Genomic DNA, 14,468 nt, shown 5'->3' with positions numbered 1-14,468 from the left:
TCCCCCTCAAAATAATGCAACACACAGCCATTAATGTCTAAACTGATGGCAACAAAAGTGAGTACACTGTGACATACTCTATATGTTGAGAACTACTATTTCTACAAACTCAGTATAAGATAATATTTCCAAATGCACTTTCTTTGCTTTTTTCTTTTGTAAAAGAGTAACTTTGGTGTATCAGCCAATTTTTCTATGATGTACAGAGCACTGATGCCATCTGCAGTTTATAGGGTTGCAGAGTGATGTGGGATTAATTTTGATAATATTCAAACTGTTAGTTTTATGCTCATTATTTTAAATTAACTTTTTATAATTTGGAGATGATGGTGTGTATATTAAAATAAATAAATGAGTGGTAACCTGTAGCAACCACCGCCAGACTTACATAATGTTAAATCACAGCTGGACTTTTTTCCCATTCTCTAAAAAGTTCTCTTTATGAGCGGCAAGAAATCGAATCATGGGTAAATTAAAGTAAGCTAATCTTTGCTTGGGACAAGTGGGATTTAAACAAACAAGCCAACAGAGCAACTTTGATATCTATGCTGATTTCCATATTCTGAAGAAAAATGTGTGATCTGACCCTAGCACTCTTCAGTATGATGATATCCACTTGATCAAAGATTTTTAAGACACTGGACAGCCACTTGTCTCAAATTGTATAGGGTCTCCTGCTTGAGCAGAGGGGTTGACTGGAAGATCTCCAAGGTTCCCTCCTGCTCTATTATGATGGATTGTATGTATGTATGTATGTATTTTTATTTATTATTTATTTGTCAAACAATTATATAATGGTAATATGTACAAATAAACATAGATGGGTAATGATAAAAAGTAATGATAGAAGACAATTAAACATTAGGACGGGTTAGGCACTCATTTGTTTATTTATTTATAGATGGAAGGGCAAGATCAACATGAGTAGCTGACAGACCCTTCCTTATATCACATTTCTGTCCCCACATCCCGCAGAGTGAAAAAAAAGGAACTAGATTCACTGCAGGGTTTATTGTATCGAGCCATATTTATTGTATGTTTATTGTATTCGTTTTTCCATGGCAATTATAATATTAATTGGGAAAAGAAGCGCTTTTTACGAGGAAAACAGTCGATATTAAATTTTATTAAGATTCCTTCGGGGAGGGGAAGCTTCCAAAACATTGCGGAGACAACGGGAGAAAATTCCAGTTTTGCTTCCTCCGAGGCTGCAATATCCGGGTTGCGGACAAAAGAAGAATCTGCCCAGCACTTTCACGCAGGCTTCCCTTGGCGTTGCAAAACCGGAACCGGAAGTATAACCGGAAGTCATTTGGTGGCTCGGCCCCTTTTGCTGGGCGCTTTACCGGTAGTCTTTTTTTTTTTTTTTGGAGCGAGGGGAGAGCGGCCGGCCCCCCTCCCTTGCGAGGAGGATGCTCTTGACCTCGCGCGGGTGGGGGCGGCACCTTGGGGTGGTCTGGCTGCTCGCTTTCCTTGCGGCAGGTGAGGTTGCCATGGCAATGCTGAGTGGTTGCGGGGGGGGGGAAGCGAATGTCCTGGAAGAAGAGCTGCCTTTTAGACGCACCTGTCACTCCAACGGCCTGTTTGGTTGAACGCGTGTCGTGGCTTTCTGGGGTCCCCCCTCCCCCGTGGGTGGGGGGAAGAGGCAAAGGAGCCCTTTGCTATGCGTGTCTTCGAAGTGGGACGCGGGGAGGGGGTGGACCAGATAGCGAACATTTATTTCGCCCACCTGTTTTCGGGTTGCATTGTTGTTCCTCTCTCCTGAAATAAAGGCTGCGTTCATTTCTGATGTTAAAGAGAATAAAAGGCAAGATGAAAATGTCCAATCAGACCTCTCTTGTTCTATTTAAATGCTGTTGAATCATACATTTAGTAGAGAGGGGAACAAAATGGAGAACTTTAACCATTAAGGATTAGTAACTTAATTATAGTCATGGCTGGATTTTCACTTTGAGCAAATTAAGGATGCGTGGTTATGCTGAATGAAATTTTAAATGATGTGCATTTGGGTCATTCTTGACAGGTGCCCACAACTGATTTTTGCAGCCTTATTTGAAAATAAATCACAAAAACAACATATATGATAGAAAAAAACATGCTCTAATGCAGTGTTTCCCAACCTTGGCAACTTGAAGACATTTGGACTTCAACTCCCAGAATTCTGGGAGTTGAAGTCCAAATATCTTCAAGTTGCCAAGATTGGGAAACACTGCTCTAATGAAACAAAAATGAAGATGATTGAAGATGAGAAAACAGGTCTGTTTATTACCTTCAATCATCTTCATTAGAAAGAGCAAGTTTTTTTCTATCACTCCCTATTTTCTCACCTTCGATCACCTTCATTTTTATTTCATTAGAAAGAGCACATTTTTTCCTATCATATATGTTGTTTTTGTGATGGTTTCTTTTCAAATAAGGCTTCAATTCCACCTGGTCCACTTGACAAAGAATGACCCATTTCTATATGTACACACCTGTATGTAATGTGTATTTTGCAGCAGAAACAGACGAAACATCTGACCTGCTATCAGAAGAGCTGAGTGAAACTTCCCTACCATTAAATCTGGAAAGCACTTCTGTCCATTCAAGCAGTGATGGACACAGAGAATCGGTACAGTATAGGACTGCAGAAATTGCTGATGCTATGATGGGGGGTAGTCTTCTTGCGGACCATCATGTTGTACTGTCGGTTATTCCAAGCGACACAAAGGAGACACATCTCTCTGAAGCAGACACTGGCACTTGTGATGCATCAGTGGATGGTGAATGCCATACGAATAACATGGCATCTGTATCTCAGCAAGTGTCTCATGCAGAAGAGCCAATAGTACATCCAGCAGTAGTGCTGGAAGCAGTGCATCCTTCATCAGCAGAGGACTCAAATAACACAGATGGTATGAAAACCCCAAAAGTGAACTGTGAAGAAAGAAACATTACAGGAATGACAAATTTCACGTTACAGATTTTGAATATTTCCCAAGTAAGTGGATAAATATTGTGATGTATTTCTCCTTCAGCTAAAAATTGGCAATTTGGGCTGACAACATTGGTCTTGCTTAGGTGCAGCTAAAGTAGGGCCTGGATAGGTCTACAGTTGTGTTCCTTAACCTTGGCGCCTTTAAGACGTGTGGACTTCAACTTCCAGAATTCTGGGAATTCTAGAAGTGAAGTTCACACATTTTAAAAGTGGCCAAGATTGAGAAGCACTGGACTAAAGTAAAAAAATGTGTCTCTATGCTATTACAGTACTTGTTTAATTTGTATGCTGTTGAATCTGTTTTTTCTCTCAATTGTAATGGAACTGCAGTATTTCTATCAAGAAAATGAGCTAATGAACTGGATTGTGAAATTGACTTCACATAGCATAACTGGAATGGTTATTCAATTAATCCCTGTTTGGGTTGATTAAAACACTGAAGAATAACCTAACCACATAGCCTGGTTTTTTTAAAAATCAATTTACCAAAAATAACCAATTTTAAAACTAATCCATGAGATGTTATGTGAATGCAGCCTTTGGATTTTTAGCCTACATGGATAAGCATATTAATTGAGCTAAGTCTTATCCTACTAATTTTGTATATAAATATATCTTTTTTTGTTTTCTTACTGTCAGCAATCTATAGAGCACAATGTTATGCAACTTGAGAGGTGTAACCATGTAAAATGATTCTGAGAATAAAAACTATTGATTCTATTTTTTTCCTCAACTTTTTGTCATTAAATCTGAAGACTGGTTTTTCAACCGATGCCCACTTTAATCTCCTAGGAATGTATTGTTCCTAAAATTGTTAAAAAGAAAAATGTCTATGAAGGATTGTATTTATTTCATAGAATGCTTAATTGAGATATCAAAACAAGTGAATGTTATCTCAAAAGGCATTTTGTTACCTTCATTGTGACATTACTGAATTTAGGTAATGTTTAATTTGATACATCACAATTATGTTCCATTATTTGGAATCCCTATTTGGACAGGGAGTCTTTGCTCACAGTCACTCATGCCCTTATCACCTCGAGGTTCGACTACTGCAATGCTCTCTACATGGGGCTACCTTTGAAGAGTGTTCGGAAACTTCAACTTGTCCAAAATGCAGCCGCGCGAGCAGTCTTGGGCCTTCCAAGAAATGCCCACATCTCACCATCACTCCATGGACTGCATTGGCTACCAATCAGTTTCCGGGCACAATTCAAAGTGTTGGTTATGACCTATAAAGCCCTACATGGCACAGGACCAGATTATCTCTGAGACCGCCTTCTGCCGCACAAATCCCAGCGACTGGTGAGGTCCCACAGAGTTGGCCTCCTTAGGGTCCCGTCGACCAAACAATGTCGGTTGGCGGGATCTAGGGGTAGAGCCTTCTCTGTGGGAGCTCCGACCCTCTGGAATCAACTCCCCCAGAGATTCGCACTGCCCCCTCCCTCCTTGCCTTCCAAAAGAGCTTAAAAAGTCATCTTTGCTGCCAGGCTTGGGACTTTTAGATCTTCCCCTGACCATTGAATGTTAATTGTTTGGTTAATCTTTTATTTTAATTGTTTTTAAATGGTAGTATTAATTGGATTACATTATTGTTCTATTTTTTTTATATATGCTGTGAGCCGCCCCGAGTCCTCGGAGAGGGGTGGCATACAAATCCAATTAAATAAATAAATAAATTTACTTTTGAAATTAGGAAATTAAAGGTCTCAAATTCATTCTACATGTCATCATGAGAAAATCTATGTGGTCACTAAAAGTTGACAATGATCTAATGGCATGTAATCATAATTCATACTATGGTTATTGTTTAAGTTTGAAACATGTTTTATACTACAATGGTTAGTTAGAACTTTCATGTAGAGTAGGCCTGTCAAACTGGTAGCCCATGGGCAGATACGTCACGTACAGGCTACACCCACTCCGGCTCCGCAAAGGCAAAAAATGTGACGATATGTCATGATTTGGCCTGTGACGTGATCAAGTTTGATACCCATGATGTAGAGACTTCATTGATTTTCTGAGTAGCACTTGCTTTTTAAAGTTAATTTTTTAATCTCTATTTTAGGATTTAATGGAATTTTTAAATCCAAATGGCAGTGACTGCACCTTGGTCTTATTTTATACCCCTTGGTGTCGCTTTTCTGCTAATTTGGCTCCTCATTTTAATTGTCTACCACGAGTGTTCCCAACACTACATTTCTTGGCTTTGGATGCCTCCCAACATAGCAGGTAAATTTTATTGTTTTCTGAATTAAAATTGTTAAGTTTAATTTATACATTCGTGAGTTTACAATAATAATAATGTAATGTAATAAATTAATGATGACACATAAGGGCAGAAAATGATTTCTGGTCATCCACTGCTCCCTAGTCTAGGACCTTCCATTTTTTTGCTTTTCTTTTTTATGATGATTCTAGTTTAATGAAGTATAACTGAGAGCTAGTTTTTATAAATTTAAATGAGAAATTTGTTTAGCAAAACTGATTCTACTACTTTACTCTTTGCAGTTTATCAACTCGGTTTGGAACTGTGGCTGTTCCTAACATCCTCCTTTTTCAAGGTGCTAAACCAATGGCAAGATTTAACCATACAGATAGGACCCTGGAAACACTGAAAGCGTTCATTTTTAATCAGACCGGTAAGATGAACTATGAATCTGGAGCATTCATAGCCTGATATAGCCATGTCTAACTCCAGTAAATACTTATTATTTCCAGGAACATTATTGTTTTGTCCCATTAAGAAGGTACTGGGAAGCAGTTTTATGGTGGATCAAGATTTTGAATGAATACAAAATAAGGATGTGCAGTCAAACTAACAAATAATATTCTACTTCTGGTGATTTTGCTTTTGCTGAGGATTTTGACATCCTGTCATTTGATTCCCAGTAGCCTTATATAACCATACCTTGGCATCAAAGATCAATGTTAATATTGGTTATGTACATATATTTCAGTTCCTCTGTGACAGCAGGATTTATTGTATATGATTCTTTGCATTATTTTGGGATTGCATATTTGAGAACAGAGAGCCCCCCTCCCCCCTGTAGATATTTCTCTTCATGTTAACAAGAAAAGAAACCAGGTGTTTTTTCATCTTTCCTTTACCCACAATAGAGAGTAAAGAGAGACTTATTATTGCTGTAGCAAATAATTGGGAAAACTAGATAGAAACAAACTTACCAAAAGAAGCAGTATTTTTGATCAGGAGTTGGTTGAAAGATGGATGGTTATATGAATGTTTTAAATAAATAAATATTCCCCCCCCCCCACCTCTCGAAGAAGAGAAGAAAAAGCATAGCATTATTCCCTTAACTGTTATGTTTTTAGACTAGGATATTTTCCTGTTTATTTACTGTCACCTTCCCCTGGTAATATGAAAAGATAACACAGGCTGCAAGAGTTCTTAACAAATGAAATGGAAATAGAGCAGCCCACAAAGAATCAAATACGTAACATTAATAGTTTCCTGGAAATATATTTTTAACTTCAGTGAATAAATTTTAAAGAATAGTAAATGTCTTAGCAGATGATAACTAGTATAATTGAGCTTTCTATATGCAAATAGCAAAGTATGATTTACAATGCTTCATCTTGTGTCAAATAATTGGATATTTCATTTCAGGTATACAACCTAAATCTGATGTGATGGTGAGCATGGAAGATCATGTTGGTCCTCTGCCTAGCACACAGAGTAAAGGAATAGATTGGCTTCTCTTGTTTTCTTTATTGTTTCTTATCAGTTTCATCATGTATGCTACTATTCGGACAGAGAGCATCCGTTGGTTAATACCTGGTCATGATCAGGAACATCAGGAATAATATGTGATTTGAGTTCTGTCTGCTTTCAAAATAAGTGGATAAACTTGTGAATTCCTCAATGTCTTGTGAACTTAAATCTTGTTATGTTTATTGCATATTTAAAATGGCACATAATTCAGAAAAAATTTCTTAACATATAATAATGATCACAGTAGTTGGGTGATTAAATGGTGATGGGACAACTTTAGCATCTGTACTCTGCAGAATTCATTTTTAATGGTAAAATTAAATAATTGCATACATACATACATACATACATACATACATACATACATACATACATACATACAGTGGCTTGATATTTTGATAGAGTGAACATATCTCTGCTTCCTATTGTATAAATTCTTACATATCTTGAAAATAATTGCAGGTGTATAAGATTGTAGAATAAAAATAATAGTTTTAAGTGTTAATTGGGTTTAGAAACAATCCTTCCTTAGCTTTAATGAGATATGCTATTTGAAAATTGAATGCAATTTGATAAATGTATAAGTTACTGACACCTTCACATTTATGCTTTGATCACATTATTTGATTAAAGTGATTAGAATTAAGAAAATATTTAATCTTAATTAATCCGGATCTTCATGTCATTTATACTGGGAACTGAGATATTGTTAGTATTTAAGAAAACCAAAAAACAATGTCAGAGTTGATGGGAAAGAGGAAATATAATTCAATGCACAATACTGTGCTATTTATAATGCTATTTAAATTATGTATGGGTGCAAATGTATGTGTAATTTCTTGGACACTGCCTTTTTATTGGTATTTTTTTGTTTCGATGTTTGTGTTTTAAGAATTTGAATAAACAAAGATTAAAAGAATAACCTATTATATGGATAGTTATGGCATTTTGGCTACATTAAATACAGCTGAATCTTTAGATCTGTTACAATAAATCCGTTCATGGTTGAATAATTCAACTTTTAAAAGAGGTGGGCTGCTGAGGAGGAATGGTGGCATGTGCTCGCCCCCGGGGGTCTGAGTGCTAGTGGAGTCCGGCGCAATTATGCTACTGCACCTGGGCAGGTAGCAAAATCGTGCACGGACACACAGGTGCACCTGTGTTTCGGCGCCGTAGCCATGGAGTCCAGTGCAATTCTGCTACTGCACCTGGGCAGGTGCATGTCTGAGCGCGATTTTGCTACCTGCCTAGGTGCAGTAGCAGAATTGCGCTGGACTCCGCTGGCACATAAAGCAACAGGAGCGAGCACACGCCACCGTTCCTTCTTAGCAGCCCACCTCTGACGCCAGCATAAGAGACCAATATAAAATGCCACAAATGCACACAAGACATAGAAAACAAACTCAAAAGTGAATCAAGATCTGGAAGAGATGAGACAGGCATATCTTATTGTCCTCTTACATTTGACAACTGAAGTGCTGTTTACTCATAGCTGAATATTTTTGCACAAAGACTACAGATCATGAATGGTGGACTGCTTCTAAAAGTGATTACTTTCTCCTTGCGCTCCTGAAGAATACTGTGTTTCTTAGTAGCATTTAGTGCAAGCACCAGAGTACAGTACTAGATAAATTATATATTTTCTTTGCTTCAGACAAAACTACTCCCCATCCTTTTCTATGAGCTTTCCTTGCTAGTTCAGTAAAAGCCCCACCTGTAACTGCCGCTGCCTGGAGTGACAAACGGCTGGAGAAGGTGCCAACTCTGATCCCTCACTCGAAATTAGTGTAAAGAGACCCAAAGAGTTGCAGGAACTTTTCAATCTCTACCAACTCTGAGAGCTGCCGGTGTCCTTGATCTGATGAACCCAAGCCGATCATTTCGAGCATCCGGGAAAGGCTCAAGCCAAGAGCTTTCTGCCTGTCGCGTAGATCCAGCCTGGGAGGCTCGACTTGCGCCTCCTAGCCAGGAGCACTGGCGCAGGATCGCGACGAGAGGCTCCCCCTGGCGGCCGCCATCAAGTACTTCGGGGCGGCCGCGGCGCAGGCGCTTCCTTTGGAGGGGGCGGAGATGCCCGCTTGAGCAATGCTGAGCCCCCGCGGGTCAGGGTTGGGGAGGCTGCTGCAGTTGCTGCGAGGGGGCCTGGTGGCTGTGGGAAGCCGGAGCAACTTCTCAGCTATGGTGAGCGGCTGAGCAGCAAAGGAGAGGAAAAAAATCCTCCTCGGGACGATTTTGACAGATTAAATTGGGGGAGGGGGGCAGGAGGGGTGGATCGGGACCGTCCGCGTAAAAAATGTGGCCCTGTGAACTTTAACTCACATTGGTTTGCCTTTTTTGAAGCTCGTAACTTGCGATTTTAAGCTTTTACAAGAACGGTTCAGGGCTCTTTTTTTTTTTGCAAGGGAGAGAGGCTCAATGGGAACGTTAAATATGTAATTCGAAGATCCAAGTTTGCAATTGGCGCTTTCCCTTTTTGGTGCTTATTGATTGATCAATACAGCAAGTCCTTTTGCATTAAACCTGGATCTGGCTGGGACTGCATCAGATTCGGGGCTGGAGGATCCTCCTTCATCTAAATACAGGAAGTAGATAGCTCAGTTGCCCTTAAGAATGATCCCACCAGCTTAATTCTTAGATCGGCTTTCAGGTTCTGCTCCTAAAGGATTCAGAGTCGTCAGGGAGTGAACAGTGTATACATTTAATACAGTACATAATACTAATAATTGAGGTAGGTTCATAAGTTACCTATTAAAAAAGGCCATACAAAAATACTATTTTCACAAAGTTTGTGTTGTTGTGTGGCTCTCAATATTTCTCTGCTTGGAAAATGGTTATTTGATCTTGCAACAGCTTTCTTAGGGATAATCATTGTTTGTTGCAGCAAAAGATATTGGAGCATCTTAAATGAACACATTTATTATGAATGCTTTTGTGGAAAATAGTCCAGAGAAAATTATGATGGAAAAAAGCCTCTTAAATGCCAGATTGATTCTTTTTTTCTTACCAATTTTGTAGATTGGTTAACGAAGGCTTGTACTAAACAGCAGACAAGTGCTACAGATACTATTGCTTGTATCTGTGGCTTCCTGACTATCACTTGCTTTACTTATTATAACACGTTTTGGATAGTAACAGCAGATTAGGCAACAGCAGATTAGGCAAGTATAAATTTGTTCTACTTTGGGAAAGTAATGAGAATTTTTTAACATCGTGATCCAGTGCTTGTTTCTACAAAATCAAATCCCACTCAGAGCTAATTCTCAAGTAAGCATCTATGGCAGGGGTAGGCAAAGTTGGCTCTTCTATGACTTCTGGACTTCAATTCCCAGAATTCCTGAGCTAATCATGCTAGCTCAGGAATTCTGGGAGTTGAAGTCCACATGTCATAGAAGAGCCAACTTTGCCTATTCATGATTTATGGCAATGCACACAATTTGCAATCTAGTATGTGCAAATGGAATATGTTGCCGAATAAAATTATTTAAAAGTAACCTTTTATGTTTACATTCTTATGAATCACATATTTAAGAGTCTGTCTGTTAAATTGTGGTTCCCAATCCCTGATCTGTGGATCGGTACGGTCCATAGCATGTCAAAAATCAGGCTACACAAAACAAGCAGAGCCCCGTCTGTGCAATGCAGGCAGCTACAAAATCATGTTGTGTGTCCCCCCCCGCCCCCCCCTGGCTGCGGAAAAACTCTCCACGAAATTTGTCTCTAATGCCCAAAAGGTGGGGGTTTCTGTGTTAGATGGATGCAGCCTTCTCACATGTGGCCATATAATTAGCTTATTCATCTAAATTATTATATGGTTAATGTAATCAAGATGAATTTTGTTTTGTTTATTCAATATATTGTTCCTTGTCTGTTTGACATACCCACGCCTTACGTAATAAGACATCCTGAGAGGAATATTGTACATCAAGCAATGTGATGAACTTTAACTGGAATGCTCACAGCTCGTTTCCCAAACAGCTGAATAGAAATGGTGAAGTTATGATATGACACTTTGTGTATTAACGGCCCGATAGTTACTTTAAGCAACATTGAATTCAAGAACAAATTTGCAAGCCTATGTGTACTCAGCTGGCAAACAAGCAATGCATTAGTGTTGAAATTTAAGAATAAAGTTCAGACATGCATTGAACAGCAGATGTTGAAGTACCGGTAATGACAAAGTATGATGCTATTAATAATAGTACATAATAGCTATTTTATTTTTTTATTTATTTGGATTTCTATGCCATCCTTATCCGTAGACTCAGGGCGGCTCACAAAACAAGAATAAAATACAAAATACACATGTAATTAACCCAAACATAATACCTGATATAAAACCCCAGCTTTTTTAAAAAAAACAGTCACTCACATTCATCTTATCACAGTAATATACAAAATCAAGAATCTCTAATACATTTTCTTAGATATATTTTCAGAATGTGAGTCTAAGGCTTGCAAATGGTGGTTCTGAACTCTAATAACAGATCTATTTGATCTGTTAATTTGAGTTACATATTTCAAACTCAAAAACTTGATCATTCTTAAAAAGGAAATACAGTACTGCTTTCTTATTTCATATTTTCCCAAAGATATTTTATTAATGAAATACGCATAGACCCAAAATAGTTTAAGGCGGTTTTCCAGGAAAGAACTGCTAAAGAGAAAGTGGGAATTATACAACATAAAAAAGGAATGGTGAGTGGACATTGAAATGTCAACTATTAACAAAAAGCCTTATATGACCCATGATCTGTGATTGCATCCTACCACATAACTGGTTAAAGATGGTAAGTAAATAAAAGTAGACATCTGAAGTCATCCAAGAAAAATAAAACAGCTCCATGGGCCAATTGATTCTATCTCCATTATCGGTTACTCATGTAGAATTAGTAGTTAATATTAAATAGCATGTAGACAACATGTCTGCAAATATTAAACAGAGATAATGGCCATAACTTAATTTCCAAATTATCTCTACATTCTTAACAGTTTATTATCATTATTTTGTCTGGTTTTTACCCTTTATTGAAAGTGATAATGTGTGATATATGCAGGAAAAATACATGGACCACAGATAGACCTCTACTTATTGGTTGCTCAGAAAATATTTGGAGTTATGGCAGACTCCCCCTCCCTTCAAAAGTTGCTTAGGATCTGGTCCTGAAGTTGCAGAGTCCCCTTATGACCGGCCATTCACCTCCCTTCCTCCACTGACTCCACTTCATCCTTCTCACTTTTCTAAGAGTGTGTTAGAGTTAGGGAGTTAGGGAGTGTTGGAGTTAGAGTTAGGGAAAGGGGACAAGCTGCAGAACAACTTGTTTTTCTGCCCTAATGAAAAGCATTCCACAGTACTTGCTGCAGAATGCTCATAGAATAGAGTAACAGAGTTGGAAGGGACCCTGGAGGTGTTCTAGTCTAACCCTCTCTTTAGACCCTATGCTATTTCAGACAAATTGTTGTTTAATCTCTTCTTAAAAACTTCCAGTGTTGGAGCATTCACAACTTCTGGAGGCAAGTTGTTCATGTTAGGGAAACATTTGGAAATCGGATGTCATTTTCCAATGGCCACAATTCAGTGTGGCAGCTTCCAGGATTGTGCCCCCTGGCTCAGCAAGGAACGGCCTGCCCTCTTTCCCTAACCTGAGCTCCTAAGTTCCAGACTTCTTTGAAAAGAGAGGAGATGGATGTGGGGCCCTTTGTGACGGGAAGCAGGCACAATGCCTTCAGGCTCCCAGAGAGGTGGGAAACAGAGCATGGGGTTATTATTATTATTATTATTTATTAGATTTGTATGCCACCCCTCTCTGGAGACTCAGAGCAGCCAACAACAATAAAACACAGTACAAATCCAATGATTAAAAACATTTTAAAACCTTTAATATAAAAATAATCATACATTCCAGACAAACCATGCATAAAACGGAACGGCCCGGGGAAATCAATTTCCCCATGCCTGATGGCAGAGGTGGGTTTTAAGGAGTTTGCAAAAGGCAAGGAGGGTGGGGGCAGTCCTGATCTCCAGGGGGAGTTGATTCCAGAGGGTCGGGGCCGCCACAGAGAAGGCTCTTCCCCTGGGTCCCACCAGACATTGTTTCGTCGACGGGACCTGGAGAAGGCCAACTCTATGGGACCTAATCAGTCGCTGGGATTTGTGTGGCAGAAGGCAGGCCTGGAGATATTCTGGTCCGATGCCATGAAGGGCTTTATAGGTCATAACCAACACTTTGAATTGTGACCTGAAACTGATCGGACACCAATGCAGACTGCGGAATGTTGGTGTAACATGGGCATACCTGGGGAAGCCCATGATTGCCTTCGCAGCTGCATTCTGCACGATCTGAAGTTTCCGAACACTGTTCAAAGGTAGCCCCATATAGAGATCATTACAGTAGTCGAACCTCGAGGTGATGAAGGCATGAGGGCAGGGGTTCCTCAAGGTGGAGGGAGGCTTTTGGAGACCTGGGGCAAGGCCTGGGCTAGGTTTCCCAGGCTGCCTCTGAGATACTCCAGGCTCTGCTTAACAAGCTGCATGCTTGTTTAATGACCAAGAATAGAGATGTGGGGTTTCATAAGTGAGGTGATGGTGATGGTGATGGTGTAATTCTTGTCACAATGTAATGGGAAGGTTCTATTACACTTGTAGGTCAAGGACTAGCTATATGTTAAAATCAGTCAAACTACAAAGACCCCTATGCTCCAATACAAGTACTTTGCTCCTTAATAAATAAATAGGCATTGTTTTCTTAAAATAAATAGTAATATTTTAGCAGCATCTAATGTTAACAAGCTTGTTGACTATTACTCATCTTTTCATCATTTAATAAGCATCTTTTCATCTTCATCTTTTCATGTATTTGATAATATTTTAATCATGTAAAAATAATTTACATGATTAAAGTATTATACAAATTTCAACTTTGCAAATATAATATGAAGCATTTCTATATTGTACTGTGCTAACTCATGAAATATATCTTTTTAAATTGATTTATGCTGAATTCCCATCCATCAGTAAATATTAATTGCAAATATAAATGTGGGATATTGATACTGCATAATCAGTAAAATATTATTAATTATATAAATGTCTTTTCAGAAAGGTTAAATGAAGTATTTATTTGATATATAATTATGTTAACTGCTACTTTCTTTTCTTTTATACTATTTACCACATGATTATTCCTAATTTTTGCCTATATAATTTAACATCTCTATTATTTCTTGTTTAGAAAGTTTAAATTCTACATTATACTTTACCTTGAATAAGTACTTAAATTTGAAATATAGTGTCACCTAGTGGACAAAATGCTCTTTGTGTATAACAAATGTAATTATTCAAATTCATAGGGTTGGAGTTTCAAAAATTGTCTACTTTACATATATATCTGAAGTTTTAATTGAATTTCAAAGATTTGTGATATTTAATTGATTTATTTGAAATGTTTAATTTGTTTGAAGGCCAGGTTATCCTGAAATAATTTTTTCCTTTGACGAAATTGATTGATGAGAAGTTTATTTACTGTTTAGTGTTTATAAATTATAGAAATACAAGGTAGTGAATTATGTAAAATGAAATGTTAAAAACAAGTCAGAATACATATTCAATCAAACTACTCTAGGCATTCTTCTTAAATCATTTTTAAATTCATGGCTGAATATGAATTTTATTTCGTTTTATCATTTTATTTTTAACTACATTAAATAACCTAACCATTTCCGCCCCAAATGTTTCATTTGACATCAAAAGCCAGTTCGGAA

At 38.2% G+C, this 14,468-nt stretch overlaps 2 protein-coding genes across 2 annotated transcripts in view; both read left to right on the top strand.

Moving 5' to 3' along the window:
• The first annotated feature begins 1,291 nt into the window (after positions 1–1,291).
• On the top strand, positions 1,292–7,629 carry TXNDC15 (thioredoxin domain containing 15). The gene is made up of 5 exons (XM_070739224.1): positions 1,292–1,482; positions 2,499–2,980; positions 5,046–5,209; positions 5,489–5,619; positions 6,606–7,629. The coding sequence occupies exons 1-5, from the start codon at positions 1,413–1,415 to the stop codon at positions 6,800–6,802; spliced, it is 1,044 nt and encodes a 347-aa protein (XP_070595325.1). The 5' UTR covers positions 1,292–1,412; the 3' UTR covers positions 6,803–7,629.
• A 1,124-nt stretch (positions 7,630–8,753) lies between these two features.
• PCBD2 (pterin-4 alpha-carbinolamine dehydratase 2) overlaps positions 8,754–14,468 on the top strand; it is a 44,399-nt gene continuing 38,684 nt past the window's right edge. The window contains exon 1 of the mRNA XM_070739223.1: positions 8,754–8,891. Coding sequence (XP_070595324.1) covers positions 8,796–8,891 — 96 coding nt within the window. The 5' untranslated portion in view covers positions 8,754–8,795. The remainder of the gene's footprint in view (positions 8,892–14,468) is intronic.

The sequence above is a fragment of the Erythrolamprus reginae genome, chromosome 2 (assembly GCF_031021105.1).
Source record: "Erythrolamprus reginae isolate rEryReg1 chromosome 2, rEryReg1.hap1, whole genome shotgun sequence".
Lineage (NCBI taxonomy): Eukaryota > Metazoa > Chordata > Lepidosauria > Squamata > Dipsadidae > Erythrolamprus > Erythrolamprus reginae.
Note: the sequence above shows the minus strand (reverse complement) of the source record. Positions and strands in the feature narration are given on the sequence as shown.

What these genes read in the sequence shown, in the direction of transcription:
- TXNDC15 (XM_070739224.1), top strand. Translation starts at nt 1,413, where the DNA reads ATGCTCTTGACCTCGCGCGGGTGGGGGCGGCACCTTGGGGTGGTCTGG. An exon ending in GCTCGCTTTCCTTGCGGCAG is followed by an intron (nt 1,483 to 2,498) that starts GTGAGGTTGCCA and finishes TGTATTTTGCAG; the next exon opens with CAGAAACAGACGAAACATCT. An exon ending in AGATTTTGAATATTTCCCAA is followed by an intron (nt 2,981 to 5,045) that starts GTAAGTGGATAA and finishes TCTCTATTTTAG; the next exon opens with GATTTAATGGAATTTTTAAA.